The following is a 27,362-nucleotide window of genomic DNA, read 5'->3' as shown; positions in this document are numbered from 1 at the left end:
AGTACATGGAACCAAAAGACAAAGCGTTCTAGCAATAAAAAAATGTAGTAGTTATTATTAGTAGAATACATACCTGTATTCAGTCCTCTTCCCTGTGCAGCCTGAACCTGTCCTGTAGACACCAAAATGGAGAAGTGTCATTTGTACCATGTTTAGTGCAGGACTACTGCTACATGGGATTTTCAGTGAGTCTCATTTTATGGCTATCAGAGTTAATGGTTCATATATAGAGAGTTTTCATTAATATCCTTTCTGAGATGTTAACACTATACGTTTTAAACAAGTTTAAAAAAGAATTGCCTTGCTCTGTCTGTCACATACATTAGTTAACATTCAGTTATGAATATTACTTATAAATGCCTTTGGTTTACATTTAAGGTGTTTGTAGTTAATGTTGTGATTTACTTTCCTTTCTAAGTTTCCTTAACTCAATTGCTCACACTTGTTATTTGGTTTTATTTCTATTTCAGTACTATCCAGTTGTGCTGGCTATGTGAGGAAGGTTAACAACAAAACAACATCCAGACCAGATACTACTCTTCCTGCAGCAAGCTTACCATGTGAGACAAGAGACGGTGAGTGGAAGCAGGCAGACTGTAAATAATGAAACAATGATAAAAATAATGTGGGAGAATTCATGTGTCTAAAGTGTCTTCATCACTGTCTATACAAAATGCTTTTTTAAGGTGATTGGGTTAATACATTAAATTCCCATTGTACAAAAATACTGAAGGCTCAAAATGCTTGCAGAAGATCATGTCTTCAATCATGCTTTTCTTCTCATTACTTATTTTTATGAAGTTTGTTAACAAACTTACACCTTAACATTCCAAAACCTGCTGAAATTAGTGGGAATGTGTACCTGACTTCTGTGAACACTGGTTGGGGGTCTGCAAGATATTTTTCTCAATAAAATATCATAAATGAGACCATTTGGAATGGTTGTCTCAGGAAACAGGAACAGGTGCTCCCTGGGGACTTGATATTACAAAATTAGTGACAGCAAATAGTTTATGCATGACCCAATCTCAAATCTTCACAGGCCAATGGAAGTCTTTTGATGGGATTTTACAAGCTGTGCTGAGAGAGCTTGCAAACTCCGGAAGCCAAAGAGATCCTGTTTTAGTAAATTGCAGGCTCATCTGCCAGACTTTTGAACTCTCTAGGCTTCTAGCTCTGGCTCCAGGTGATCTGCAGCTGGCAGAGGCTGCCTTTTCAGGTTCTGGAGAGGAAGGTCTGCTTATGCAGCAGCGTTGCACAGAGGTGGGCATGCTTTCCATACCCAAGATGGGTACATGCCAAAGAGCTGGAAGAAAATTAGCTTTGTGCCTGAAAGCTTGCCTCGGTTTGGGTTTGTCACAGCTGAGCCTGAATGTCTATGTAACACAATTTACAAGGTCAGTAGAAACAGAGTACAAGCGGCTAAGAAAGAGATTAGCTCAGAAGTGTTGTGTGCCATAGTTTTTGCTTAGTCCCTCCACACCCTTGAGCAGCCTGGCTTGCCCTCTTTGCTCCTTTTGGGTGTTGCTGGGCCCGCGGGGCTGTTTGCTCTTGTTGTGACACCCCAAGGCATCCCTGCAGTATGCTGTTTTTTGCTGGAAGGAGTATTGTAGTAGTAGAGGGGAAAAGTGGTAATCATGTTTCCAGGGCCTACAAGGCTTGTTCTTCCTTTGATTTGGAAAGCCAGAGAGTCTGTGGCATGAAATTGTGTGTCTGTTAAAGCAGAGCTCTGTGCAAGCCAAAGGCTGAGCAAGAAGTTGAACTGGGGACAGGCAGTAACCAAGTGATTGCAAGAAATGGGCCAAAAAAATAAAGGCAGTGGAGTAGAGAAACCTTCTAAACACCCAATTAGAGATGTTCCATTTAAGATCAATGCTGTGGTGGTAAACAGCAAGAATGGCTGTATGTAATGTGTGGCTAACAGGGCAAGGAATGAACATGCAAGGCAAATCCAAAACCAGCTCTGGAAACAGTGGCGGTCAGAGCTGGGATCAGCAAAATGCAACCATGCTGGGGAAGAGCTCTGATCTGCCACAGAGGATGATCCCAGCCATGGTTGGAAGCAAGTCTGTAGTGAGTGGGAGGCATGGAGGCAGGAAAGGATGGCAGGGCAGCAGAGAGAATTGCATTTTGGGATGTTCCTTACAGATGATGGAAACTCATGTGAAAAGGTGAGCAACTACTCTGTGCAAATAACACAACTGCACCCCACAACTTGGTCAGCACCGCTGGTGGGCTGAGCAGTCAGAGTTAACCTGGGGGGAAGGCAGCATCCAAACCCAAGCTCTAGCTGTTCCACCTAGTGTCCAGATGGAGCTCTTATCCCCCTTATCCTGTGCTTCCCTTATTCCTATATGTATGAGCCTTGATGTTTTTGCACTGTTGGCTGAGAGTTTTCAGTGCTTTCTGTTCTGCTTTCAATGATGATGTCTTTCCTCTTTTTCTTTTCTTTCTACTCTTACTACTATGATGAGTCACAGCTGGGGATGAAAGCACAGCAGTGTACAGTGGTAGGCAGCTTGGGGTCACTGGCTGAAAAGAGATGCAATGGTTGAACTGAGCTGGAGCGCACGGCAGGCACTTTCTGCCTGGTGTGGAGGTGCCAGCTCAGTGCTTTGGTCTGGCACAGAAGATGGGGACATGACTGTGATCACAGTGGTCACAGAAGCACTGGATTTATAATCAATCCTTATCTAGGGTCCAAGCAGCTGTGCAGAAGATTGCTTGAAGAGCTGGGACGGGAGAAGGCAAGTGTGTTCATGGCTCCTGCGAGCATGCTGGGTTAACTGCTGTTGGAAAGAGGCAGAAGCTGTTGTTGTACCAGAGCACATCTGAAATTTGAGTTGTGCCCAGAGCAAAATAGGTTTTGTATCCACTTTCAGAGCCCATTCCTGTTGCTGCTTCCTCCTCAGGATATTCCTGTGCTGCATACTGCACTGGTGAGCTGTGCACTCTTTAGTAGGGCAGGTAAGGAGGAATAAGCTGTCAAATGCCAAGCTAGATACATCAGTGTTTTTTTCATTTAGCAGTTTTGCCACATTGAAGTCTTTAACGCAGGAGTCCTCTGATGGAGCAGTCTCATAAATTTTGGTGATTCCACATCTTTGACAGAAACAGAAGATAAAGGGGAAAGAAGAGAAAGAGCTAGGATGGAGTTCTACCCCTGCTCCAATGCCCTAAGCTGCAAGTCCTGCTTTGCTTTTGCCCCTGTGAACTTTTGCCAGTACCAGTGGCTGGAAATGAAAACACCTTAGCTTACAGCAGACACAGCTGTTCTCCTTCTGACTGTGCTCTGTTTTAACGTTATTTACTTCTGAAGCGTCTTTTGCAGGTGAACTGTGAATGCCCTGTGAGAAGTAGGTCTGCAAATCCCTGTGAGCCAAGATGTACAGAACATTTGACTCTGTTTGGTCAAGCCAAACTCTGGTTATGCCCAAGGGCAACATCAGAAACTTCAGTTTGAATAACAGGAGTGAGTTCAAAAGACTCTTCAGACAGAGAAAACTGATTAACTGCTTGTGTGGTTATAGCTTCAAAAGTAGATTTGCACTTTTTGTTTGTTTTGGTTTTATTTGTTTGTTTTCAACAAGCTGTTCTCCTTCAGAATCAAGAAGAGATCAGGATAATTCAGGAAGCCAGATGCTGAGCAGTGACATGCTGGACATGGTTCTAGAAATGAAGTCCATGAAGTCAGAAGTAGGTCTCCACGATTTCAGTGTTGCCAAAACTTCACCTTCAACACACATCTCTTACTGACTGGGTAATCTCAGATGGGTTTTTCTAATTGTCAGTAAAAGACAATAATGTCCTCTTTTTTGCTCAGCCTGAGGGTACATGAAATAAAAAAGAGCAACAAGCAGGACCAGGTTTACAGGCACATTAGGTACCAAATGATGCAGTTTCTCACTGAGACTAATCTGCTTTGAATTGTGTTAGCACTTCTGTTAATCTTGCTGTTCACATACTTGCACATTTGATGCAGTAAGATTAACCCTGTGGAGCAGGGCAGGAGCATGGTCTGTTGGTCTGGGTGTGCAGGGTCCCTTGTTCTTAGCCCTCCAAGCAGGAGGGAATTGATGAAGGGGGATGCTCATGGTGCGGGCAGGCTTTCTACGCAGAAGTAGTAAAGTAGGAGACTTCTGGGCTCGCAGCTGAGTTTGATTTAATGGTGCTTTCCCTCAAGACCTGAATTGGCCAGAAGATGCCTGCCACGTGCTTTGGCTCTGAATTACTCAGCTGCAGGGATGGCCAGAGTTAGGTGTGTGAGAGCAGAACCAAGCTCTAGGCACTCAGAAATAGCAACAGGGTATAAAACCTCCTAGCTCCCTTTCATTCAAAAGCAATCATATCCTCATACTCAGAAACTTGCAAATAATTGAAAATGTTCTCCTTTCCTTGACTGCACAGCTGAGCAATTACACATTGTATGGGCAATCTCCTCTACATGTTTGCATTGCAGCCTGTGGCTGGAATGGAAGCAGACTTCTGGATGAAGATACAGAGCTCTGAGCAGCCACCACTCTGTTGTCAAAAACACAAGTGGTGTGCCAGGAATAACATCACATTTATGCCAGGCTCAGGACCACAGCCTAAGGTTTCCAAAAGAGCATTGGTCTAACTGAAGTCAGCATTTCAGAGCTCTCAGCCCTAAGTTCAGACAGCAATGCAGCCATCTGTATTTTATATCTTACAACTGAATGAGATTTTCCTTTAAGAGAGTAAGACAGAAGGAAGCAATAGGCAAATACAATTCAAACAGCACACACTTTATCTCAAGTGTTGCAAAATCCAGCATTTTTCAAGGCTGAAATATGCAGCAATTTGCTGGAAAGGCTTCCCCAGAGGTATGGGTGATCAGCATCTCTGACAATCAGGCCAAGCATCTATTTTTGAGTTTAAATCCAGCTTGTATTCAACCACTGACTTTGCTGGGGCTTGAAAGGTTATTGGATCATTGCCACCTTAAAACACATTTTATCGAATGCCTTGTGGCACATACTTCTTCATTGTACTTACTTGATGCTGCAGCTGCCACAGATGAATATGCTGGGTGGACGCTGCTAGAACCTGAAAATAAGATATTTTGATTTTCAGCTATTGAGCCATAATAAACTGCATTTTTTTTTCTAATAATAAATATAGGGGAGAATTAAAGACTAGGGAAAACCAGGTGTGCAAAAATCTTGAGGATAATTCCATCACAGTGTTTTTATCTTTGAAATCAAAGAGTTGTTACAGAAAATATATTATAGCTTTCATTTATTGGAAGTTATCACAGAATCAAATCTAAAATGTATATTGAGATATTTGTTGAATGCTTAGTCCAGACATATGAATCAAGGAAATATTTGTTGACTACTGCAACTGAAAATTATCACAGCATTTGAGGATGGAGAGCTTCCTCTCACATGGATCAGTTTAGATGCCAGTATATTATATGCAAAGATAAGGACTAACCATAATTGCTGTGTTTGCTGCAGATGAACTCTTATCTTGGAGAATCTACACATGTTTATGTGAGGCACACTGATTTTGTATGTGTCTCAAAGGCTGTACAGCTCTGACTCCAGCCCATCTGCTGGAATTAATTTCCTTATCCACTCTGTGTGTCTGCATTGAACTGCTGACTTCATGATCTACTAAATAATGGTATGTTCAACTGCCTGCCTTGTTCCTTTAATTCTAGCAGAAGTGTTGGGCAGAGGAAAGCAATGCAAACAGCCATGCTACTGACCTGTATCTCTGACCCTATGCTGCAGTCCAGGTCGAGACTTGACTGCAGCTGCAGCTGTCATGGTTCTGGTTGTTGCAGGTGTTGTGGTTGGCTTTGGTGTTGTGGTGAAAGGATCTGTGGTCGTGCTGGTTGGGGTTGGAGTTGTGGTGGCCAGTTGTATAGTTGGTGTCGGTACCGGTGATGTCTGATCCACCTTGCGGCCTGTGTCCCCTGCAGGAAAATCAACACAATCACCCTATGAAGTTCTATGTGACACACATAGAAACATCATTAGTAACACTCCCTCTTTAAGGCAACCAAGTCACTGGTGTTTTCCTCAGGGTGTCTACAAACATTCTCATCTGTGGACCTCATGCCATGCATGCCTGTGTGATGCTGTCTAGAGGTGCTGACAGCAGGCTGTCATAGCCTTATGTTTCCTCTATACTTTCTCTGCTTTAAACAGGGAAACCTTGCTGCCTGACAGATGTCTCAGACCTATGCAGTGGTTCAAACAGCCAGTTGCAGTTCCTGTTTTGCCATCATCTTTTCTCAGTGTAATTAAGCTGTTAGAAAGTCCATATAAATGGAAATCAACTGACATCTGGTAATAAAAGATGGCAATTCTGAGTCATAGACCAGAATAAAATATGCATTGCCTACTGCATCACTGAAATGCTCTTGGCAGAAAGACAGCTTTTAGGGGAGGGTGATTCAGGAGAGGGTCAGGGCAGGAGCAGCACACACAAGGGCTTTGGCTGAGGGGAGCATGGAGGAGAGCACCGCCTGGGAGGTGCCGATTTTATCTCACTTTGACTCAGCTCACAGTTGTTACTACTTTTAAAGTGTATCATCTGTCGTGAGAACAGACAATTCTAGTTGCAAAAATGTGCATACTAAATAGCATTATACAAAGTTTTTAGCATGATTACAGTTCTTTCAAGTTGTTATCTTAGAAAGGAGCCTTTCCTGTTCTCTTCAATCTACCAAAATCCACTCTAGAATATATTCCATGTTCACCCCAGTCTTGCTCCTCTCCTCCCTGCCTGTATCCCTGGGGACGGCCTGACAGGCTGTGTGCACTGAAAGGGAATGGTGTGCCTTTATTCAGTCTATTCATTGCTGCACAGCACAAGCTTGCATTTTATTGCTGGATGTTCTCCTTTTGGAAAGCACCATCATGAAGCTGTCTGGTGGATTAATTACCACCTAATGCTAGCCAGTGAAAAACTCAGACCTCAGACAGTTTTAATGGGATAATGCTGAAAGAGAGCTCAGAAGAAAAACAAAACAACTCAGCTGAAAAATCAGCGTGAATGGCTCTCTTTGGGCTGAGCAGTGCCCTGCTCCACACTGCCACGCTAAAAGCAAGAAGACAGAGGGCACAGTGATTCTTCCCATGTGATGTGGTGCTGCAGAAGCCAGGAGCGGGCATGTCAGCTCTCCATAACCTAGGCTGTATGGAGCAAGGAGGCTGCAATCTAAAAGTATAGCAGAAAACCCTGGGCCAGGGAAGCAGCATAGTAAGAACAGAGCAAAGATATTGCCTTGGCACTTGTTGGCTGGGTTTCTGCTAGAGCCTGGGACACGAGAGGAGCTCCCAAGGGCTAGCTGTTCCCAGTGCTCCCAAAGGCAGGGTGCCCACCTCCCTCACAGGATCTGCACAGGGTTTGCAGGGCACAGGTTCTGCAGAGGAAACTACTGAGAGGTGCAACGCAGGCTTTTGAAGTTTGTGACACTTGAACTCATCCAAAGCACAGGCAGAAATTAAATGGTGAGGCTGTCCTCTCTGCTCTGAGTAGTCCCGTGCCCTTCAGGCAGCGGTTGCAGGCACTCATGTAATGGGGTCACTTCAGAGGGAAAGAGGCTGTGGAGTGGAGGCTGGTAAAGCTGTGTGTTACCAGTGTCAGACTGCTTCTCATGAACAGTTGTGGGCATTCTAGGCTGGATGGGATAAAGCAGTGGGCTTTCTGTAGAAAAGGGCACTGAGATTCTCAGCCCCTACCTTGTTCCAGTGCTTTTTCTGATGTGTTAGAGGTGCCTGCACTCTTCAGAGCTTTTAAGTCTTGCTCAGGCTTCTTAGGCTCTGCAGAAAAAATTAAGACATTAGGAAATCCAGCTCTGAAAGAAAACAATTTTAAATTTTCTATTCAGAGATTATTTGTCCTCAAAAGCAGGCATCCCATCACCTAGTGTTAGAAAGGCTAGTTGGTCTAATCAGAGCTTCCTCACCAGGAGAGAAAAAGTGATGGATGGGTGCCTCTAGAGAGTAGTCAGCTGATGTTGTTGGTGCCTGATTTAGGTGTCTGATTTCCCAAAAGCTCCTGCCAATGTCAACAGAATTTATGAAGTGAGCAAACGCTTTTTTTTTGCTTTTTTTTTTTTTTTCTTTTTCTACCAATAAACCAATCCTCATAAGATTAATGAGAGTCAGGCTCTTGGTGTGTGTAGGGTGCCTGGTGAATATGCCCTACCATGTGACGTTTCAGTCACTAATTCACATTCAGATGCATCTCTTTCTTGCCTGACATTCCCAGATGGGACCACATCCTGAGTGCCATGGACTGGCTTAGAAGGATTTGTTTTTTTTTTTAAATTATTTTTTATCTTTCTGTTCTTCTAAGACTCAAAGTCATCAAAGTACTTGGAACATTTATTACAGTTCATTTATTGCTACCCAGCAAACAAATCCGCCTATGCATTTGTGTCTGACTGAGTACTGGAAGATTTTGATCTTTCTTTCTTATTTTTTTTTTCTCTTCTCTAGCTATTTTGACAGCGTTGACCTATTTAAGAAATTGCTCCAGGGTTAATGGTTACTTAATAATTTGTACTATTTTTTTTTTAAATGTAGCTTTTTTCTTTTCTTTTTTTTTTTTTTACCTGCTGTGATTAGTTACAACTTTGGGAAGGATTTTCCTCCTCTACCCATCTTTTGAGGGGCATTTAAAGAAACATCAGGTACTATGAGTCTCCAGTGCCCCTAGGATGAGGACCAAAAGCGCGTCTCTGACAGCGTAGATCAGATGTGAAGTAGGATTTTTCTCTAATCTGGCAATAAGTGTAATCCTCAAAAGACTGCCTTTAACACCTAGATACAATGGGTTTAAATACCCAGCTGTGCAATGTGGTCTCTATAATTTAAGTTGGAAGAAGATAACTTTCTGAAAATTGAAAAAGAAATATGAAATACCGTATTGCAAGATGGCTCTAGCACCATATTACAGAGATCTTATCTCAAGAACAAACTGTTTCTGGCAGCATACAGCTGAGATGGCTGAGTGGAGGCAGTGGGAATAAACTGGGTTTGGAGAAGACTACTCGTGGTGGTCTGATCTCTACTTGTGGGACAGGGATGGACAAAGCAAGGCAGTGGGCTCTTCAAGTATTGTGTTTGATATATCAGTTATTATTTGCTCCTTTGGTCATCCTGGGTTTTCTCTGCATGAGTGCACAGTTTCTGTTGCTAGGATTGTAACACTTTCATTCATTCAAACTGATTCAGGAACAAAGTGAAGGAAGTCACTTGCATCTTTGCTTTGCTGCAGGAGCAGTTTTCTGATATTTTGTTTGTGACTGCAACGTGGTTTGATGATACTTCCCATTCCTATACAGATTTTCATGTAATGTCAGTTTTCTCACTGGTGGAAGAAATCATTGCTTACAGCCTACTGAGCTCTACCCTGAATGTGATTGTTCCTGCTCTGGTGTGAGGAACTTGGACTGATACTTCAAGTGTGGTTAGATTTGGGAACAGAGAGATGTAGTTTTAGTGAATGCTTCCTAGAAAAAAATAAAATAAAATAAAATAAAATTCTAAAGTATTGCCTCCTTTCTAGCACTGCATAATATTTAGGCCAATGGTTTCTGCATCAAGACATATGTACAAATATGTACCTACTTGTCTGTAAATGCGCAGGAACCGTAAATTAAAGGCCTGGCTTTAGGTGATGCATATTCAGTCTGAACAACTACAGCATTCAGATGTCTTTGTGTAAATAAAAACCTAAAGATGAGGAAAGATCTCTGTACTTTTGCTTTCATGGATCAACAGCAATATACAGGAGAAGAGCAGGACTCCAAGTAACAACTGTGCAACCTTGGGTGGATGCACTTATTGACAAGCATTTGAATACATGGGGAAGATACACTGCATTTCCTTATACCACTGTTTACAGTGCATAAGCTCAGAAAGGCTTGGGCTCAGCAAAGAGCAGAAGACCCATGATAAGGAAGTGTGTAGTAGCAGAAGACATTTATTTTTTCATTCAGACTCCCTACGTAGAGCCTAGACTTTACACAGTTGTGACCGGGAGCACAAACAAATGTCATTTCCATGATAGAGACACTTGAATATCAACTACCACCTGGTGTGTGGCTTGATATCAAAGACCTCTGAAAACAACTAAATTATTTAAACCGAGTTGAGTATGACAGAGTAGGCTACAGGCTAAAGTGATTATACAGAGTAATTCCTTATCATATGATCCTTAGCTAAAGCTGCTGTGCATTGCCATCTGTGTCATTAATATTGTAGTACTATGTATTACTATATAATAATTATTATAATCCATTATATATATATGTACTGCATACATCAAAGATCCCAAGAGATAACACAAATAGCACTAGGAGAAAGATACAACATCATACTCTCAGACTTAAAGCAAGGGGAAAGGTAGGTGGGAACAGAGGTTTGTGAAACTGGGCATAACAAAAAAAAAAATATATATATATATAGAGAATAATTCTATGTGCTTAATATAAAGAAAGCATGAGAGACTTGAATGAGATAATAATATTGATGAACATAAGGGGTACATTAACTTCAGTTTCTCTATAATTAAATCTTTACACAACTGAGATGCTACAAGAGATAGATGTGAATAGATATAAGGAAAAGTCCATCATAATTACTTGCCTGGTTTAACAGCTGTACTTTTTGAGGAAGAATATTCAAGAGTTGATGGATATGTCACACCTTTTCTTGGCTTGCCCTCTAAAAAAAAAAAAAAAGCATAACAGAAAATTATAAGCTTTCTTGCAACAAAACTCCCATCTAACATATGTGTTCAGAATCAAACCTCGCTTCTTCACTGCCCAACTCATTTTCTTGAAGATTTCTTTCATCTGCTGGCAGAATCTAAAAACTGTTTCACTAAAAATACTAATGCTTAAATCCAGCATCATAAAAAAAGATAGAAAGTATGAAAACACAGGCCTGGGATGGATTTGAAGAAGTCAGGTAGTTCATTCTTTTGCTCTCACATGGTTAAGGTTAAGCATAAGGGGATTGTTCCCGAAGAACATCTGTATAACCTGTACTTAAACCCACGGCCTCCCTATGTAGTCTTTTCCAGTGCCCGAATATGTAGTTGAGTTAGAAAGTGTGTTTGATGTGGGATTCGTTTCATCAAGCACACAGCATTCTTCTCTGACCTCAGTTTTGCAATATCTATTTCTAGCAACAGTCTTTTGCAGTAATAACAGTGAGAGAAGACTGTGCTTATGTGTGGGAACATATGGTTCCTATATTTAGATCTAAAATGAGGGTCCTGTCTTAAAACAATGAGGTATGTTTCCCAGTTAAGCTTTAAACCACAAATCTTTTTAATGCCACACCAGATGCCATCTCTATTGGCACATGTGGCCATGCAATTACATCTCTTAGGGTAGTTTTTATATTCCCAAGGTATACCTGTATCACTCAATGAAAAGTGTTGCTCTGTTTAGGGAAGACTGCTCTATCCTCTGAAAGCTGGACAAAATATCTGTGCAAGCTTGGGTGTGATGTACAAAAGGACTTCTAGACCCTGGGGACTCCTCTGCAAAATGATGTGCTGTGTCATGCATCTGGACCACCTCAGATAGATGTGCCTTCACCTCCTGCAAAACCTGAGTCATGATGATAGGTTTGCTTTTCCTTATGCCCTCGGTGAATTCTTGTAGATGGTGTATATGGGCACTGTGAGCATGACAGTTGTCATCCTTAGTAATTCATTGAGAGATCAACAGCATTCAGCAGAACTCGCTGCTACAGACTGAGCCGCACCTGGGAACTGGGAACTATGTCCCATGTGATAGCACACAGAGAAGTATATGTGCCAGAGAAACTGGTCCTTTATGTGCAGGGATGGCCATGGAGCTTGAGAAGCACTGTCCTTTGTCCCTTTGCATGTCTCTAGCCCCTTGATTTTACTCTTCTCTGAAATCTCAGTCATGAAAAAGCCCTAGATGAAGGAGTTAGTTTGAGTTACTAATGAGGCAATGCTGTAAGGATCTATTACATTTCTCATTTACAGTTGTGTAAATGGAGAGTAGAGCCACGGAAGTCAGCACAGCTCCTGCAAAGACCAAAGCACTTTAACATACATGGACAAGCTGGAAAGAGCTTTCTCCTTGCCCTTGGGTCTCTCACAGAATCTGGACTAAGTGAAGAACAGCAGGTCTTCACTTTTACTTTCCTCTGAGCTAAAACTGGGCTCAGGAGACAAGCAGGACTAAGGAGCTCTTTCTCCAATTTGGGAGAAAGATTAAAATGTTATAGGATTGCAGATGATTTCTAAATGCATTTCTTTATCCCCAGCAGTGGCGGAGTGATAAGGTGAGTTGTTACACAGATGCAGCAGCAGCATAATAATCTGATCTAAATTTAGACTCTTTTTGTGATGCTTCTAATGTAAACCTGAAGACTGCCACTGTGCAAATAAACCAGGTTCTGCCTATGGGGAAGCTGCGTACTCCTGGGCTCTGTGGGTTTTGATAAACATCATCTTGTGTCCCATATGTGGTCAAAAGGTAGGTCTGAAGCCTGACCTGAATGTGGCCCTGCTTTTTGGAGCAATGGTAATGCATCCTTTCTACCGATGTGTCATCTGGAAGAAGTTGTGTCTAGGCCGGAGTTTGCTTAACATGCTTAAAAATGGGTTCACATCTGGGTTGGAAACCTCAGTTTCAGTCTGTTTGAAGTACAAATTATGGTGTGGTGGCCGCTCACCCTCTCGTGCCTGTTTGTAACTAGCAAAGCCAGAGGTTTAGAGCTCTATTTTCTTAACCCACTAGCTGCGAAACTCCCACTAAACTGAATGGAGCCATTCAGCTGAGTGCCAAGGCATTTCAGTGCTTGAAAGTGAATACCAGTGCATTTGCATACCTCCTGGTGTGCTGACTGCTTTAATCCCAGAGGACAGACCTTGTTCCCCTGCTGCTCCCAAATCACACCACCTCATCCCCTGGGTCCCCCAGGGATTCCTCCTCTGTGCTCTTTTGTATGGATGCTCATTCACAATTTAAACATCACAAACTCCTGGTGACAATGTCCTAACTAGGAATAAAATGTTGGCACTGTCCCAGGGTACAGCATCACATACATGTACAGTTTTGGTCTGATGAAGGGGAACTTGGATGGAGAACAGGAGACTCAGTGCAAGCTCTAAAGCTTTAAATTAATGCCTTAGGTGACTTGTATTTTATGGGGGAATGCGTTATGCAGCTCTGTGTTTTTATGACTCATAACTGTAAAAAAAAAAAAAAAAAAAAAAAAGCAAGTGAAACCAAAACAAAAACACCATTTTTCTCTTTTTGAGAATGAGATCTGACTGCATGCAGCCACAGGCTGCTGTGATGAATAGCACAACCTTCTTGGGGCTTTAGACTTCTGAATTTCTCTCTGAAATTCAAAAATTCCCACATTTTCATCAGGTATAGTAAGAATTCCTTTCTTATTTGTATATGAAACGTGAGATGAGACAGGCTATATTATGTCACGTTTATGCTTGAGCTAGTTCATAAACTACATTTACATCAGAGGGACTACTCAACATGCGTAAAATTAAGTGTATGAAAGACAAATCTCACCATGCCTGTATCAGTATACAGATTTTTCATCATCTCCTCTTATGTGTACTTGTGACTTTCTCTTGTATAATCTCTTGTAGTAACTCATTAATTAATTAAGAACAAAGTTTCATTACTACAAATCAAAAATTCCTACAGTTTTATAGGATAAGTGAGCAGCTGCTGAGGTAAAAAGTTCTTATTTCTCATTTATGTACCAGAATTACAATGTGCTGTTTGTTGCGAAAAAAAAAGCAGCAACAAGTACAAGTAGCAATTCAGCTATTCCAGGAAATCCATACTCATCCAAAATAAATCCTTCTCAATTTGGTGTACCCATGGTAAAATGCTGTAAAAGTGCATCCAAATATATTAATGCAAACTCCAGATGGCAATTCATTTTGGTCAGCTTCTAAAACCTCTGTTGCTGTCCACAAATTTTCACATGAAAAGAACATTTCTTTATTTTTAGAGGCTGTTCAGTTGCTTGAGCTGTTGATTTTTCCAAAAAAGATGAAGTTAACTAACATCAGTTGGTCACGCCTATCCCAAAGCTTCAGATGTGTGGACCAGCAAGAACTTAACCACTGGATGGATGCAGCAAGAGGTTAGATTTAGAAATTGTATATAAATTATGAATTTCATCAATGAATCCAAGGGAGCTACTGGGCAGAAAAAGGAATTAGCATTGAATTGAGATGGATTTCCCTGCACTGGGTAGATAGCAGCACCTTTTGGCTCACAGAGGTGGGAGAATTTCATAACTTATTTGGGATACAACAATAGCATTTTTTAATATAGGGTTTTGTATTAATACAGTATGGCTATATATGATTTGAGAAGGCTTGGCAGTTTTTATTTAAAGGTTTATATTGATAAACTATACATATTTAATTTTAACGAGGAACTCAGAGAACCTGGGCCATTGTGTCCAACAGCTGCAGTGAAAATGTGTGGCTTTCTCAGAGTAAACTCAGAGTAAAACAGACCAAAAGGCTTCTCTGCAAAGCCTGAATGGCAGCACAGAAACAAGTTGTTTCAGAAGACACAGGTGCAGAAGCAGACTGAGGGGGCCAAAAGGCCACTTAGTTTGCTTAGCAGCAATACTTGTCAGCGTGGAGAGCAAGTGCATTAGGGAGATCTTCCCACCGGTACCAAGGCTCAGGTTTTAAGCATCAAGAGCAGGAGCTGGGCTGCCCTTGGGCAGTCAATCCAGACTGTCTGTCACCTCTGGCAGACCTGCAGAGGGCTGAGCCCCATGCACCTCTGGTGGGGTGTATTTCTCTTTGAAGCCCAGGATAAGAACTAACTGAGGTGCTCTGGCGCAGTACCTGAGACGAGGAAGGACTCCCTCCAGCGCGGCAGTGACAGGGATCGGACTCCATTGGAGAAGCTCCCCCGGTAACCAGCGTGGCCGGCCACTTTCTGAACCAGGATCTTCCCTCCTGCGTTGTCAATGATACCACTGCAAGGGGAAAACATAGTAGCTGAAGGAGGAAACGCTCCCCAGAAACATAGAGACCATTCAGCAGTGCAAGAGGTAGGAAGCATTTGCTTTCATCTTTAAGCCAGGATTTACAGTGGAGCCATGAAGCTACTGCTAAGTCTGCCACTGAGAAAAAATTGTACTTCTTCAACACAGAGAAGAGCAGTTTGCCACACAGTGCTGTCGGGCTCTGTTTGCTCTTCCCATAGATCTATGTGTTTTGTTTTTAAGGACGAGTCTCTGCCTTTGTTAAAATTCCTACAAGCTAGACTGCATGATTGAAGATATGCAATATACTCACAGGAGTTTTAGGGCCAGCCATGCAACAGAAATAATTTAGACAAATGCAAGGCAAGCCTCCCACTTGCTTGGCTTTTTCTTTCATGAAAACCGATGTTTTCTTTGATTTTCAGAATGCATTACCACAGAAAACTAAGCCTGGTTCTGGCCTCAGCCCAGACTAAAGTGAACAAAATATTACTACAAAAAGCTGCAGAAAACCTGACCATCTCCTTGTCTGGTGCACAATAAATGGTGTTTGACATTTGATATAATATTTTTCTCAGGACAAACAGAAAACCTTCACTGTATGCAACCTGCTGTGGCATTATTAGGACAGTACAAAAAATGATTGCTACTACAAAGGGCTAGTATAATTGACAGTAACTGCACAGTGCATGGCAATTAGTAATGGGCAGCCAGCAGTGGTGAAGAATGCGTTACTGCCTTAGCTTTCTCTGATGATTGTGAGAAGCTGGTGGTATAATAACCATAAGGAAAGGAAATTCACTGTCTGCAGAAATGCCGATGTAAGTTAATGAAGCCAAACTCAGCTCGCAAATGAGGAAAACTGAAATCCTCACTCCAATAACACAGGGAGCCAGCATTTGAGCTGTGGCAGAAATTGCATTCACCGTCAGCATTTTATAACCTCCCACCGGGACAAGCTCTGCTTGCAGCGATGCACACAATTTCCAATGTGCATTCGCAGGAAGAATGTGACAGGTGAAAGCCGGTCCCTCGAGAGCCATCTTCCAGCAAGGGGCTGAGCAGGGCAGCTGCAGCCAGGAGATGGCAGCGCTGCGCACATCGGCACCTCTGCCGGGAGGTGCGGCTTCGTGGTGGGCTCTCATCCACAGCACCTTTCGTTTGTCCTCGGTCCAGCATGGGCTTCACTGTCTCCTCGTGGGCATCACCCCCTATAGCAGAGCTTTTGTCTTCTTACAGGTTCAAGTAAAAATTCACAGCAGACAGTTAAGGAAACGAAATACTTTGCATCTTCTTATCGACTTAGAGATGCTTTCCCATGGCAATCACAAGCTTTGCATTAACACAGTTTTTCATCTCAGCAGGTCATACTGGAGTAGGCTGTTACAAAGATAGAGCAATTCATGGGCTGGGACTGAGAAAGGAAGGAGGGCAGAGAAATTCCCACTGGTGTTGCCTAAGATTCATGAACAATTTTCCTTTCTCAGTGCTGCTACAGTTCCCTAATGTAATATGAAGGGAATGTGTTTTCAAATAAAGTACAGAGTCCCAAAGTCTGAACTATTCAAGCTTACTCAGGTTCCCAGGTATTTCTCAGAACTGAAAGCATTATGATAACTCTGAATGAAGCCAAGATGTTGATCAGACTCTACAAGTTCTTCCTGCATTTTCAGCTGAATGCATCCTGCTTTTGCATCCTGCCTGCAATTATGGTGTGTTTTGGTTGTGAAGTTATTCTCCATTAAAAATATCTGCACACTTTTGCATGGCAAATTAAACTTGGTATAATTTGTACTATCAAATCTGCATTATACATTTCCTTGTCCAGTATTTCCTTCTGTGGCAGAAAAGCACATTACTCAGCCTCTGACATCAACGACAGCTAAATTCAAATCTAGAGAGCCAAAACCAGTCCCAGAATTATGTGAGTTGTATGTATTCATTGCCAGTGATATGTCTTTTTTTTTTTTTTTTTCTAAAGCTGTATTAGTAGCAGCAGCTCCATCCTACTTGAATAATAATAGTATAATAGTCATTTGCTATGCTTGAATGGCAGATCTGAAAAAACTCAAAACATTTCTCCTAAGGTTGAAAAACACTTTCAGACATGACTGATTTCAGTAGGACTAGAGGATTGACAGCACTTCATAAAACAGGATCCGTTGCATCACATGTGGTCTTTCTGACATGCTTTTCACGAGAACAGCAGCCTGCAATCAAACCTACAAGGCACTGGGAACTTTAAAGGACCTGAATGGCCAAGAGCTCCCCACACTGAGATGATGATTCTCTCAGGGTGCTTGGCTAACTTAAACCCACTCACCTGTGAATTGCAGCACCACACACACTGGAAAAAGAAGCATAAATGTCTGTGCCGTACACACGGTATTTTACATCTTGACATCCCGGAGGGCATTTTGCAATGAATTCGGGATTGATTATCTTCCCTGCCTTGGCATCACAGTCGATCTGTGGTATGTCTGTGAGGACAAAATCCTGGTAAAGTCAAACTGAATGTTTTCATAGATGAATTATCTTGTCATGAATATAATGAATAACTGAGTGACAGGGATGCCCTCCTCTTATGCACTTATACCAATGCTTTTGTGACACAATAGATGTCTATGTCTTCTGTATCTACAATATAACACATAACAACCTGTGTGCCAAGGGTTGTGGCTGTAAGTGGGGGTGGACTGAAGAAGCCTGGGGATACTTCTGATTTTCAGTGTTTGTTTCTCAAAAGTAAGTGTGTATAATACCTGGGGACCTATGAAGATACATTTTAATAGTGAAATACACAATATCCTCTTTACAAGTGTACAGTAGCACACATTTCAGTGATTTGACTTCAGTAGAATTTGTTAGTTAATGTATGTTCCTATTGACTCTGCAAAGAATTGTGAAGTTACTGGAATATGACTTCACTTTGGACACGTTTATGCATCAGTCTTGCCTGCAGTAAAGCAGCTAGGCACACTAATGGGACCACTTACATAGCTTAGCCTTTTTAATCTTCTTTGTAGCTTCCTTGGCTGCATATGTACATGTAAGAAATACACCTAGAACAAAGAAAACATAGTATCAGAAAAAAAGGAACTACCAGCATCAGTCAGAGATTTTTTGGTTAACTTGTTGGTTAACTTTTCAGTCAAGATGGCATCTACTGTGCCCCCACAGTTAGCTTTTTGAAGGGGATTCAACATCAATTGATTGCACATTAATCGGTGGAACTCATGTCAAAATATGCCATTAAGTCCAGGCACTTCCAGAAAATCACAAAAAAGCCTAAGTATCTCCAAGAGCGGTAGAAACTCATTGCAATTGGTGTATAGAGATACCAGTGAAACACGCTCTGTGCATAAAACAGCTAGGAATTTAGGGAGAGAAAGATATATTTTAATAGCCTATGCAGGGAAGGTATCCTATAAGAGCGTGTTGTGGCATTTCACTCAGTGGTGGTAGTGGATATGGGATACCAGGAGCATCATGAAATGTATGAGATTCCAGTGTGGCATGTCCAATACCCTGTCCCAGCAAGGACACTGCTTTCCTTAAGTAAGTAGAATTGTGATTTGAAAAGTGTGATTGTAGAAGAGACATACAGTTATGTTAAAAAATACATCACTATATATGTATGCTGCTTAGCTGGCTGGGTTTACTTGCTAAGTGTTTGATGTACAAACAGTTCTGTGTGTTTACTTTATAAGCACTAAGTTGTGGGTAATAACTGTTACAAATGTCTTGGCCTTCCTATTCACCTTCTTTTCTGAGCTTTTAGAGTGAAATAAAACTCTCTATGAAGTGTTGACTCAGCAACAGCAATGTTTCTTCTTCTTCTTCTCTCTCTATCTTCTTTTTAATATAATCTTCTCCCCCTAGACTGGTTGCAAGTGTTTGCAGACAGTAACTGTTACAACCTGCTCAAAAGTAAAAAGAGTCTCACTGTTTCTGAAGTTACAGCATATAGATGCAGTAGAGGGACTTCTTGACATCGGTAAAGTTGTGTGAAGAGAAATTGTACTTAGAAAAAAAATAGAAGCAATGTAAAAGAAAGTGCAAAATCCCAGCTGCACGCTGTGTTAGGGCCTCATTTAATGTGGAGGAAGATAGTCTTCCTAGTAAAGACAAAAGAACAACATAGGTAACTATGAAGTTAAACTAAACATGGATATGCTGCCAGGCTGGAGGGTCCCAGCTAAATGGAGCATTGCCTGGGAATATTGCAATTAAAGTCATACAGAAGCATTAGGTTACATGATAGCTGTAGCACCATCAAAGGGTGATAAGTGCACTAGTACACTACGCAAAGCAACTATGCCCGATCAACCAGGTTGTTCATGTCAGACCTATCGCAAATTCTGGAATCTCTACGCCTTCCCAGAAAGTACGATCTCATCTGACATCCAGAGGAAAGAAAATAGAACACATTTATAAGCATTTTCATTTGGCACCTTCTTGGCCATGGAAATCTCTCAGAAATTGTGTTCTCAGAGAAAGGGGTAAACGGGGGGGTGCTCCCACAGTATGAAATAAATAGCTGATTTTTCTTTATAGGGAATCTTTAAGTTACAGATATTTTCCAGCATTAGTGGTACCATCTGATGTGGACTGTGTTCAGCTATGGCCACATGCTTAGAGAGCTCTGCAAATAATTAATATTATTTCTATGCAAAAGTTTGGAAGTTTGGGTACCGTTTCTGAAAAGCCGTGTCAAGGCTTACTCTACCTTCCACAGAGAGCTTCATCAGCAGTGGAGTCACTGGTCAGCCAGGATGGGGTGTACAAATCCACAAACTACTAATTGTAGCACATCTTTAGTACTTACCAAAGAAGATCACAATAACTGAGGCCTTCATGGTGATTAAAGCAAAGTCTGGATGTGACAGTAAGGAGCACTGAAAAAAAAAAAAAAAAAAAAAAGTACTGTAAAAAAGAGGCTGTATTTAGAGTTATGATAAATGATACTGGAAACATCGGGGAATAGCAACTGTGCATTATTCTTCAACATTTCACAGTCCTCATGTACGGTGCTCTTTTCTCCTGAGCTCTCTGCTTTGCAGAGCAGCTGATGTCCCCCTGAGAAGATGTTTGGTCTGTGGAACAACCATGGACTAATTTTTTTCCTTCTGTCCAAGTTTTGCCTTTTTCCTCAGTGAAACCAAGATTTCATCCCTCATACTTATTTCTGAAGCCAGTGGTAGCAGAGGACATGACAGATATGAACATGCGCTTGCAGCTATTCAAGTTAATTTGCTAGTTTTCTAGGGAGTATTCGCAGACTTGTACTGTCTGCATGTCCAATTGCACCCCATAATTTCACAAATGTAAGGAGAACATAAATTTGCTTACTCTTGAAGCAAGTTGTGCAAAGTATCTTGTAATCACATCATAGATTTTGAGCCAAATTACTGGATTATTTCCTTTCCTTATTGTGTGTGTGTGAGAACATGCCTGAGAATGAGAAGAGTCTCGGAACATCTGGACAACATTTTTCTCTGGGTCTACGTATGCAGTTCCTGATGTCTGCCATTCCTGAAGCTCTTGTCCAGACTACAAGACTACAGGCTTATCACAGGTATCCTCCTTTTCCTGAGCATCACCTCCCATGTTGCTTTTGTGGTCACTTTTCCCCTCTGTAACATCTGGGAGATGTTATATGGGGGAATATTTTTATCTTTATTCGCATTCATTTATTGACATGCCCACTGTTTCTTTGAATTTGAAAGAGTTACAAGTGGGCTGAATGAGTAGTGCTTGAGCAGTCAGTGGATAGAAGTTTAGCATGACAATGAAAACAAAAAAGAATTGTATTTTTAAACTGTCTTTCTAATGAGTTACAGAGCTTGAGAAGTGAAGCTTTTAATCTCTAGCAAATTAGGAGACACTACTTTAAACAAGGCATAGGAGGAAACAAAAAAGAGGAAATCATCACAATGTATTAATTCCTTACCTCTAGTAGCAATTAATTACCATTAATTCCTTACCTCTAGTAGCAAGTGTTCATTATATTATGATTGCTGGGGAAATCCTGGGTTGGTTGCTTGTAATTAACATCAGTCATTAAAATACCACAAAATGCCTAACAAATATCAGAGAGTGAGAAAATATTTGTGTGTTGTAGAGGAAAAACTCAAGGAGCAAAATGAAAGGCAATTGATTACATGCTTACAAATGGCAAGCTTTGCACTAAAGTCAAAATTAGCTTGCTATCAAAGAAAGTATAGAGAGTAAGTACTAAAGCTGGAAACAGTTAGGGAAAACAAGTTGTCTGCCTCCTGGAAAACATGGCAGTGACAGATTCCACTCAGAGGTTTGTGTACTCGGACCTGGGCTTCTCCCACCTCAGGAAGGAAAATTAGAAGGACAAGACAGATATAGGGCAGAGGGAAAAAATCCACAATCTTTCCTCAAAGTCAATGTTTCCACATTTTTTATTTTAATTGCTCTTCTTTTCCAAGAAAACCACATGTTTATTGAGTGAGAAAGATGAAAATAGTTTGCCAGATTAAACTGAGTTCATCCAGTTGTAGGCCTATATAATTTATAACTGTTTTTACACAAGCCAGCTGCACCTCCAATTTCTGCTTCTGTATTATGGTCAGGGAACTCAAAATGCCACCAACTATGGTTAACAGTATCACTTGGAAATAAGTATTTTGGTACTGTACCTTTCCTCATCAATCTCAGTAAAACCTGCTAACTGCTGAGGTGGAGAGAAGCAGAAGTTGCCTAGAAGCCACCAAGCTGAATCCTGGGGCATGGAAAGCTGCTCACAGGGCTGTGTCCTTCTCAGAACAGTGGACAGCATAGTCAGGGGTCACCCCAGGCTGCGCAAGTAGTAGAAGCAAGATCACATCAGTTCTTACTTCAGCTCAATCCCAGGAACAGGAGATGCAGACTGAGGGACTTTCTGGCCACTTGCAGAAACACCATACATCTTTAAAGGCCGTGCTGGTGTTGACTGGGCATTCCCTGAATCTATAGCGAGTAAAATCAGCAGTGGAATCTTTATTTAAAGTCAGAGAGAGCTGTGAGAATTAGTCTTGACAGTATTTGGCTTAGTGCTAAAACACTTTCATCTCCAGTTTAACTAGAGTAGAAGAGGGATGGGATAGTGAAGGATACATGTGAAAGCTGCCTCACGGGTAGGTTGCTGTGTGCCTTGCTGTGGACAGAGTCCAATGTTGCCTGACTTCTCCCATCTCACAAAATATATAAACCACCAGTGCTGCACAAGAGCTCTTGTTACTTTCCAAAGGCCCTGCTGTCCCCATGCCCGACCATCCCAAGGCCAGCTGCACCAGGCACCATCCCAGCCCTCCTGGGTGGCAATGAAGTACTATGAATGTCCGGTAGAAAGAGGCCAAGAAATCTAAACAGAATTCATATATAAAATCTATCAGGAGGCAAATGAGTTCAGCAGACTCCTTAGCCTGCAATAACAGGTATTTTACCGACAGGAAAGTTAATAGAAGCATTTAGGCAAGGCTGTTCGATTTACCTGACAGATTTGTTGTCATAGCTACTCTCAAAAGCATGCTACTGGGGACTGTGCTGTTGCTGGTGCAGCTTTTACTGGCATCCTGATGGAAATAAATTTTAATAAAGAAACTTATTTTTTCCAACTATATTAATTTCTATGTTAGGCATTGGTATACCAGGAAATATGCACAGATATCCTATAGGTACTATGAGACCTCCTATATGGTGGGCTAGCATGGCATCTGCTACTTTCAAATTCTTAAAAGGAACAAATGTCTGGAATAAAATGGTGTGTTTGTTTGTTTGTTTGTTTGTTTTCTTTCTCTGGGAATAAAAGAGGAACTAGGGCTCTGATCTTCCAAATGGACCTATGTGTATGACTGGCCCTCTAGTCTAAATTCAATGGCAGCTTTGGAGATGTCTGCAGATTGAGAATGACACTTTGCAATTAAACAAGAAGCTAGTGTCCCTTTCTTACTTTACAAAATTAATAGATCTCATTAACGCAAAAACTGAAGTTTCTGCTTTGGGTTAATCTATAGTATGAGTTTTGCTGAGATTTCTCCTTTTATCTACCATTGTAAGTCTCAGTGTGTTTAATTTTTTTTTTACACCCTAGATTTTTTTCTTGGGAACCTAATATCACCACTTCGTGCATGCAACTATTAACTTGTCTGTGAAAGACAGAGGTTTACCAAAGTCATTAAATATTTTGGTTTTATTTCAATAACCATACAGAAAACCCCCAATTCGCCTGATTTTCCATGTTTTCTGCTAAAGTAGGGTGTGCTTTGTGTAGGTCTGGTATTGATCCTCCCCTTTGATCCCAGATCTTATTTTTGTTTTGAAGAGTATTCAAACCTCATGCCCTTCAAACACCTATTATATGCAATCTGATCCCACCTCTGAGAAATAATCAAAGTCCTCCACTGATGTTACCGCAAACTTACCATCAAGTGGCCACATGAGTTTACACCTCAGCCTTCTGCAGTTCTTGTCCTGACTCCCTGCTATCAACACCTGGTTAAACCACCTGTCCTTCAGAAGTGTGATGCAAGGGGCCGCATGGATGCATAAGAGAATAACCCATACTGCAATTAACTTCAAGAAAGCCAAAATGAGAAATCTTATGTACAAGAGGAGTGTGTCTGCTGTTTCCATAGCTGGGATAAATGATATCAAAATCTCACATGGTCTTTCTCTCGTGGATTTTGTATTCCTCCTTTCTGCCTATGGCATCTCTACTACAGTTTAGAGTACTCAGTTCAGAGTAAAGAGCCATTTAAAACATGATATGTTTAAAATATTTTTAATACTAATCTGTGTGGCATTATTACTAATGCATTAATAAAAATGTGATTACTGTACCTTTCTCAGGCATTTCTGAAGGATAATTACTCAGCCAGCACAGGAGCATGCTGTGTCCTACTCATTAACTTCTAGCTGGGAAAATGCATTTGGGATATTTTTTTAAAAAGCCAAGAGTGAGAGAATATACCAATAGTTGGTTAATAGCAAGGTCTTTCCTAATGCCTGGCTTCCCAGTCAGGTTCTGAGAGTTTTCACTGAGGAAAGTGTGTTTTCCTCAGACTTTTTTTTTTTTTTTCAGTGGAAAGTAAAGCCAAGAAACACCTTCTTCCAGCTGTCTTGGACTATATGTTCTTCCCTGTATTATCTTACTGTGAGAAGCTCCCATGGGCTGGGTTTCCTTGTCTTTGCATTCTGGTGTCTGTGGGGCTGTGCCTGACTACCTGCCCTCCAGCAGCCCAGTCTCCTGCCCCTGCTGGGGGACCGCAGCAGGGATTTTACATAATTTTAGTTTTCCAGCCTCATGAAATTCCTGTCATAACACACAAAATGGGAAAAAGAAAAAAAAAAAAAGTTATAATGTCCAGTGCCCTGGTTATGTTTGCTATGTCCAGTAGCTGTGGCTCCTTTCACTCCCAGCAATGGGATGCTAAAGCATCTTTTGAGTTTGTGTCTCATTAGTAAACCAGAATAATGGATGATATTTTGGAAGCCCTGATTCACTGGCATCTTCTGTTCCTTTTCTGTGACACTCTTCATGAACTGAGAGATAATGCCAGCTATGCTTACCAGATTTCCATTCATTATTTACAGTCCTAGTTGGTTAACTAGTGACCATTCAATATTAAATCTCCCAAACTTTATGCTGGATTTTTTTTTTTCCTAGTACATTTCCTCATCTGTATCCTTCTGACCACCATAACAGATGCTATTACTATACCAGGAAAGCAGTGTATGTGCATTATATCAATGCTGCTTAAACCCATGTTAAGTCACGCACAAATGCAGTAGAAAGCATCTCCTTCAGTGTTTCCAAGTGTAAGCCCCATCCTAACATTTTGAAATCAAATTTCTATTTGAAAGAATGTTGATTCCTTTTTCCTGTGCTAAAAATATTTGAAAATGCTCAAATGCCAGTGAAAAGACAGAGTTAGCAAACCATTCTTTTAGGATATAAAGTCAGATTTTTATGCCTTTTAATAGCAGCTCGGCTCTCAGGGAGCTGTTACATGAAAGAACCTCTACAAACAAACAGATGGTTTTGATCTGTATAAACTGTTACTGTATGGAAAACTATACTTTTGCTGATGGAAGCACAGGTTTTAAGTAAGCCCTTGATGTTTTGTGTAAGGCATTGCTGTCCATTACATGTGCAAACAGAAATTCTTTGCTGGTGCCATGTGCTTTGACTCTGCAGGCGTTAGCAGTTTGTTTCCTGTAATCTCCTGTGCTGCAGAAATTAATTTCTGTACTTCCTTTGTACCACAATAAAGCATGCTATTGTTCTCCTTCTCAAGAGGTTATAGTACAGCAGCAACACTGGCACTGTTAAAAAAAACAGAAGTGGACTTTGTTTGAAAGCTATTTGAGCAAGTAGTTTGGAGTTAACAACACCATCTTAGAGCACTGTGGGTTGAGTTAGATATGTGCTCCTTACAGGAAAATCAAGTGGGTTTGGTGTAGGTGTGAGTATAGCGGTTCAGATAAACAAGCTTATCATCGTCTTTGCAGATAAAAGATTTTATTTATTTATTTATCTATTTTCCTATTGTTTCTTTTAAAAAATGTTTCACTCTTTCTTGGTTTCATGTTCATATTCTGTCCCCATAGTATAGTACCTTGCTCACCATTATAACATAGCTGTGCATTTTCGTGCACACTAGGTAATAGGGCTAATACCTGTCACATGCATTTACTTTCCTCTCTTTTCTCCTCAAAGGGAAGGAATGCTGTTCACTCAGTGCATTGATTTGCTCTGAAAGTCTATACACAAAAAAAATCCAAATGGTAGTTTATTTTGAAAAGACAGGTAGTGAGTTCTGCTGAGCTAGAAAAGCAGTGGTGATAACTGTATTTCATTCCAGAAGCTTAGATTGTCCCGCAGGTATCTTAGGTCAGGACATTGGGTAACAGAAGTAAGACTGAAAATGCTAGCTTGTAAGCATGAGCTCATTTGCATGGGATGGTGGACTTTTGTCTTGTAATGGCCTGAAATAAAATATATTCATTCAGGGATTTAAAAATATCATAGAAACCATTACCTTCTGTTATAAAAAAGATGAGGCAAGAGAAAGCTTGTATCTGCACTAGCTCCATCTGCAAGGATAGGACATTTCATACCTTATCAGATCAAAGAGAAGAAAACAAATAAATTGCCCACACTGTTTGTGGGAAGTGTCAGTAAGAAACTCAGAGTCTCCTGTACCATGTGCATAATTAAACCTTCTTCAGCTTTCAGAGGAGCTTGGGCTTTGGTTGCAAACAGGAGGCTTGGCCAAACAGCAGGAAGAGACAAAAGGACAATCCCTGTCCCAGCTAGGGGTAGGTGCCTCTGTGGAAATACATGTAGGACTGAGAACCCAAAATTACCTCCTGGAGGCGGTACTCAGATTCACTTTGCTAAGTTATCCAGTGCCTCAGAAAGAGTTGATGAGGAAACACAGGCTTTTATGTCTGCAGCTGTTTCCACAGTGGTGGAGGAATTGGAAGAAATAATAGATGTTGCACATGAAGCAATTGTGCGTGTGATAAAATGAACAACCAGACCTCTGCTGGATGAGTTTCTGAGCCTGTGGACAGCTTGCACTTCTGCCTCAATGTGTCTTTGTGTAACATGCACAGCTAGCATTAGGATCATAGGCAGGACTATTCATTTTGAATAAAAAGTCTTTACCACCTGAGCAGTAGCCACAGGCTCCTTGTCATCTCTTCCCTGTGGCCACATGAATCCCACACTGGTCCACAGTTGCCCTTCCCCCCGTGGGTTGTCACACCCTCAACAGCAGGCTGGTGGTTGCTGCTGTTCTTGCTTAGCATTTTAAGCCTTTTGCTTCAGAGATGGGAGCTGAGGGCTTACATACTGCTCTGCTGCCTGAAGATGTGCTGCTTTCCACCATCTTGTTATACCGAGGTAGCTGTCAGCTCTGTTTCTCAAAGAAATTCAGCTGACTGGTGCCAGCATGTGGTCACTGTGCTCAGGTTGGGCTGTTCAGCCTATTGAGTGGTCTGTGAGTGTGAAGAGAGTTAATATTTTTTTGAGAGGGTGCCAAGGATGCCTGGGCACATTCTCCCCTCTCTGATGAAACTTGACCACTGCATGGTCAAGTCCATAAGAGCTGTGAAGATGCCAAAGGAGCCTTGCTCTGTGGTTTGGACATAGATGGGGAGGAGGACATAGGGTCCTGGGACCCTCCCTGGGTTTCAGAGGTCCCAGTGCTACCTCAGTTGCACTTGGGGCACACAAATCCTTTTCTATTTATTCCAGAGACACTTTAAGAAATGTTTACATGTGGATTTTCAAGAAGAATTTAGTCCAAAACAGCTCCA

At 41.4% G+C, this 27,362-nt stretch overlaps 1 protein-coding gene across 1 annotated transcript in view; it reads right to left on the bottom strand.

Moving 5' to 3' along the window:
* The window catches only part of VIT (vitrin), a gene marked incomplete at both ends in the record, with an annotated part of 35,132 nt that extends 15,250 nt beyond the window's left edge, over nucleotides 1-19,882 (bottom strand). The window contains 9 exons of the mRNA XM_084283918.1: nucleotides 74-112; nucleotides 5,017-5,067; nucleotides 5,735-5,944; nucleotides 7,719-7,799; nucleotides 10,635-10,712; nucleotides 14,881-15,014; nucleotides 17,347-17,503; nucleotides 18,020-18,085; nucleotides 19,852-19,882. Of these exons, the coding sequence (XP_084140044.1) occupies nucleotides 74-112; nucleotides 5,017-5,067; nucleotides 5,735-5,944; nucleotides 7,719-7,799; nucleotides 10,635-10,712; nucleotides 14,881-15,014; nucleotides 17,347-17,503; nucleotides 18,020-18,085; nucleotides 19,852-19,882 (847 nt within the window). The remainder of the gene's footprint in view (nucleotides 1-73; nucleotides 113-5,016; nucleotides 5,068-5,734; nucleotides 5,945-7,718; nucleotides 7,800-10,634; nucleotides 10,713-14,880; nucleotides 15,015-17,346; nucleotides 17,504-18,019; nucleotides 18,086-19,851) is intronic.
* Nucleotides 19,883-27,362: the final 7,480 nt, after the last annotated feature.

The sequence above is a fragment of the Netta rufina genome, assembly GCF_964035555.1.
Source record: "Netta rufina genome assembly, chromosome: 3".
In the NCBI taxonomy this organism is placed as follows: domain Eukaryota; kingdom Metazoa; phylum Chordata; class Aves; order Anseriformes; family Anatidae; genus Netta; species Netta rufina.
This window is presented reverse-complemented; position numbering and strand designations above follow the sequence as displayed.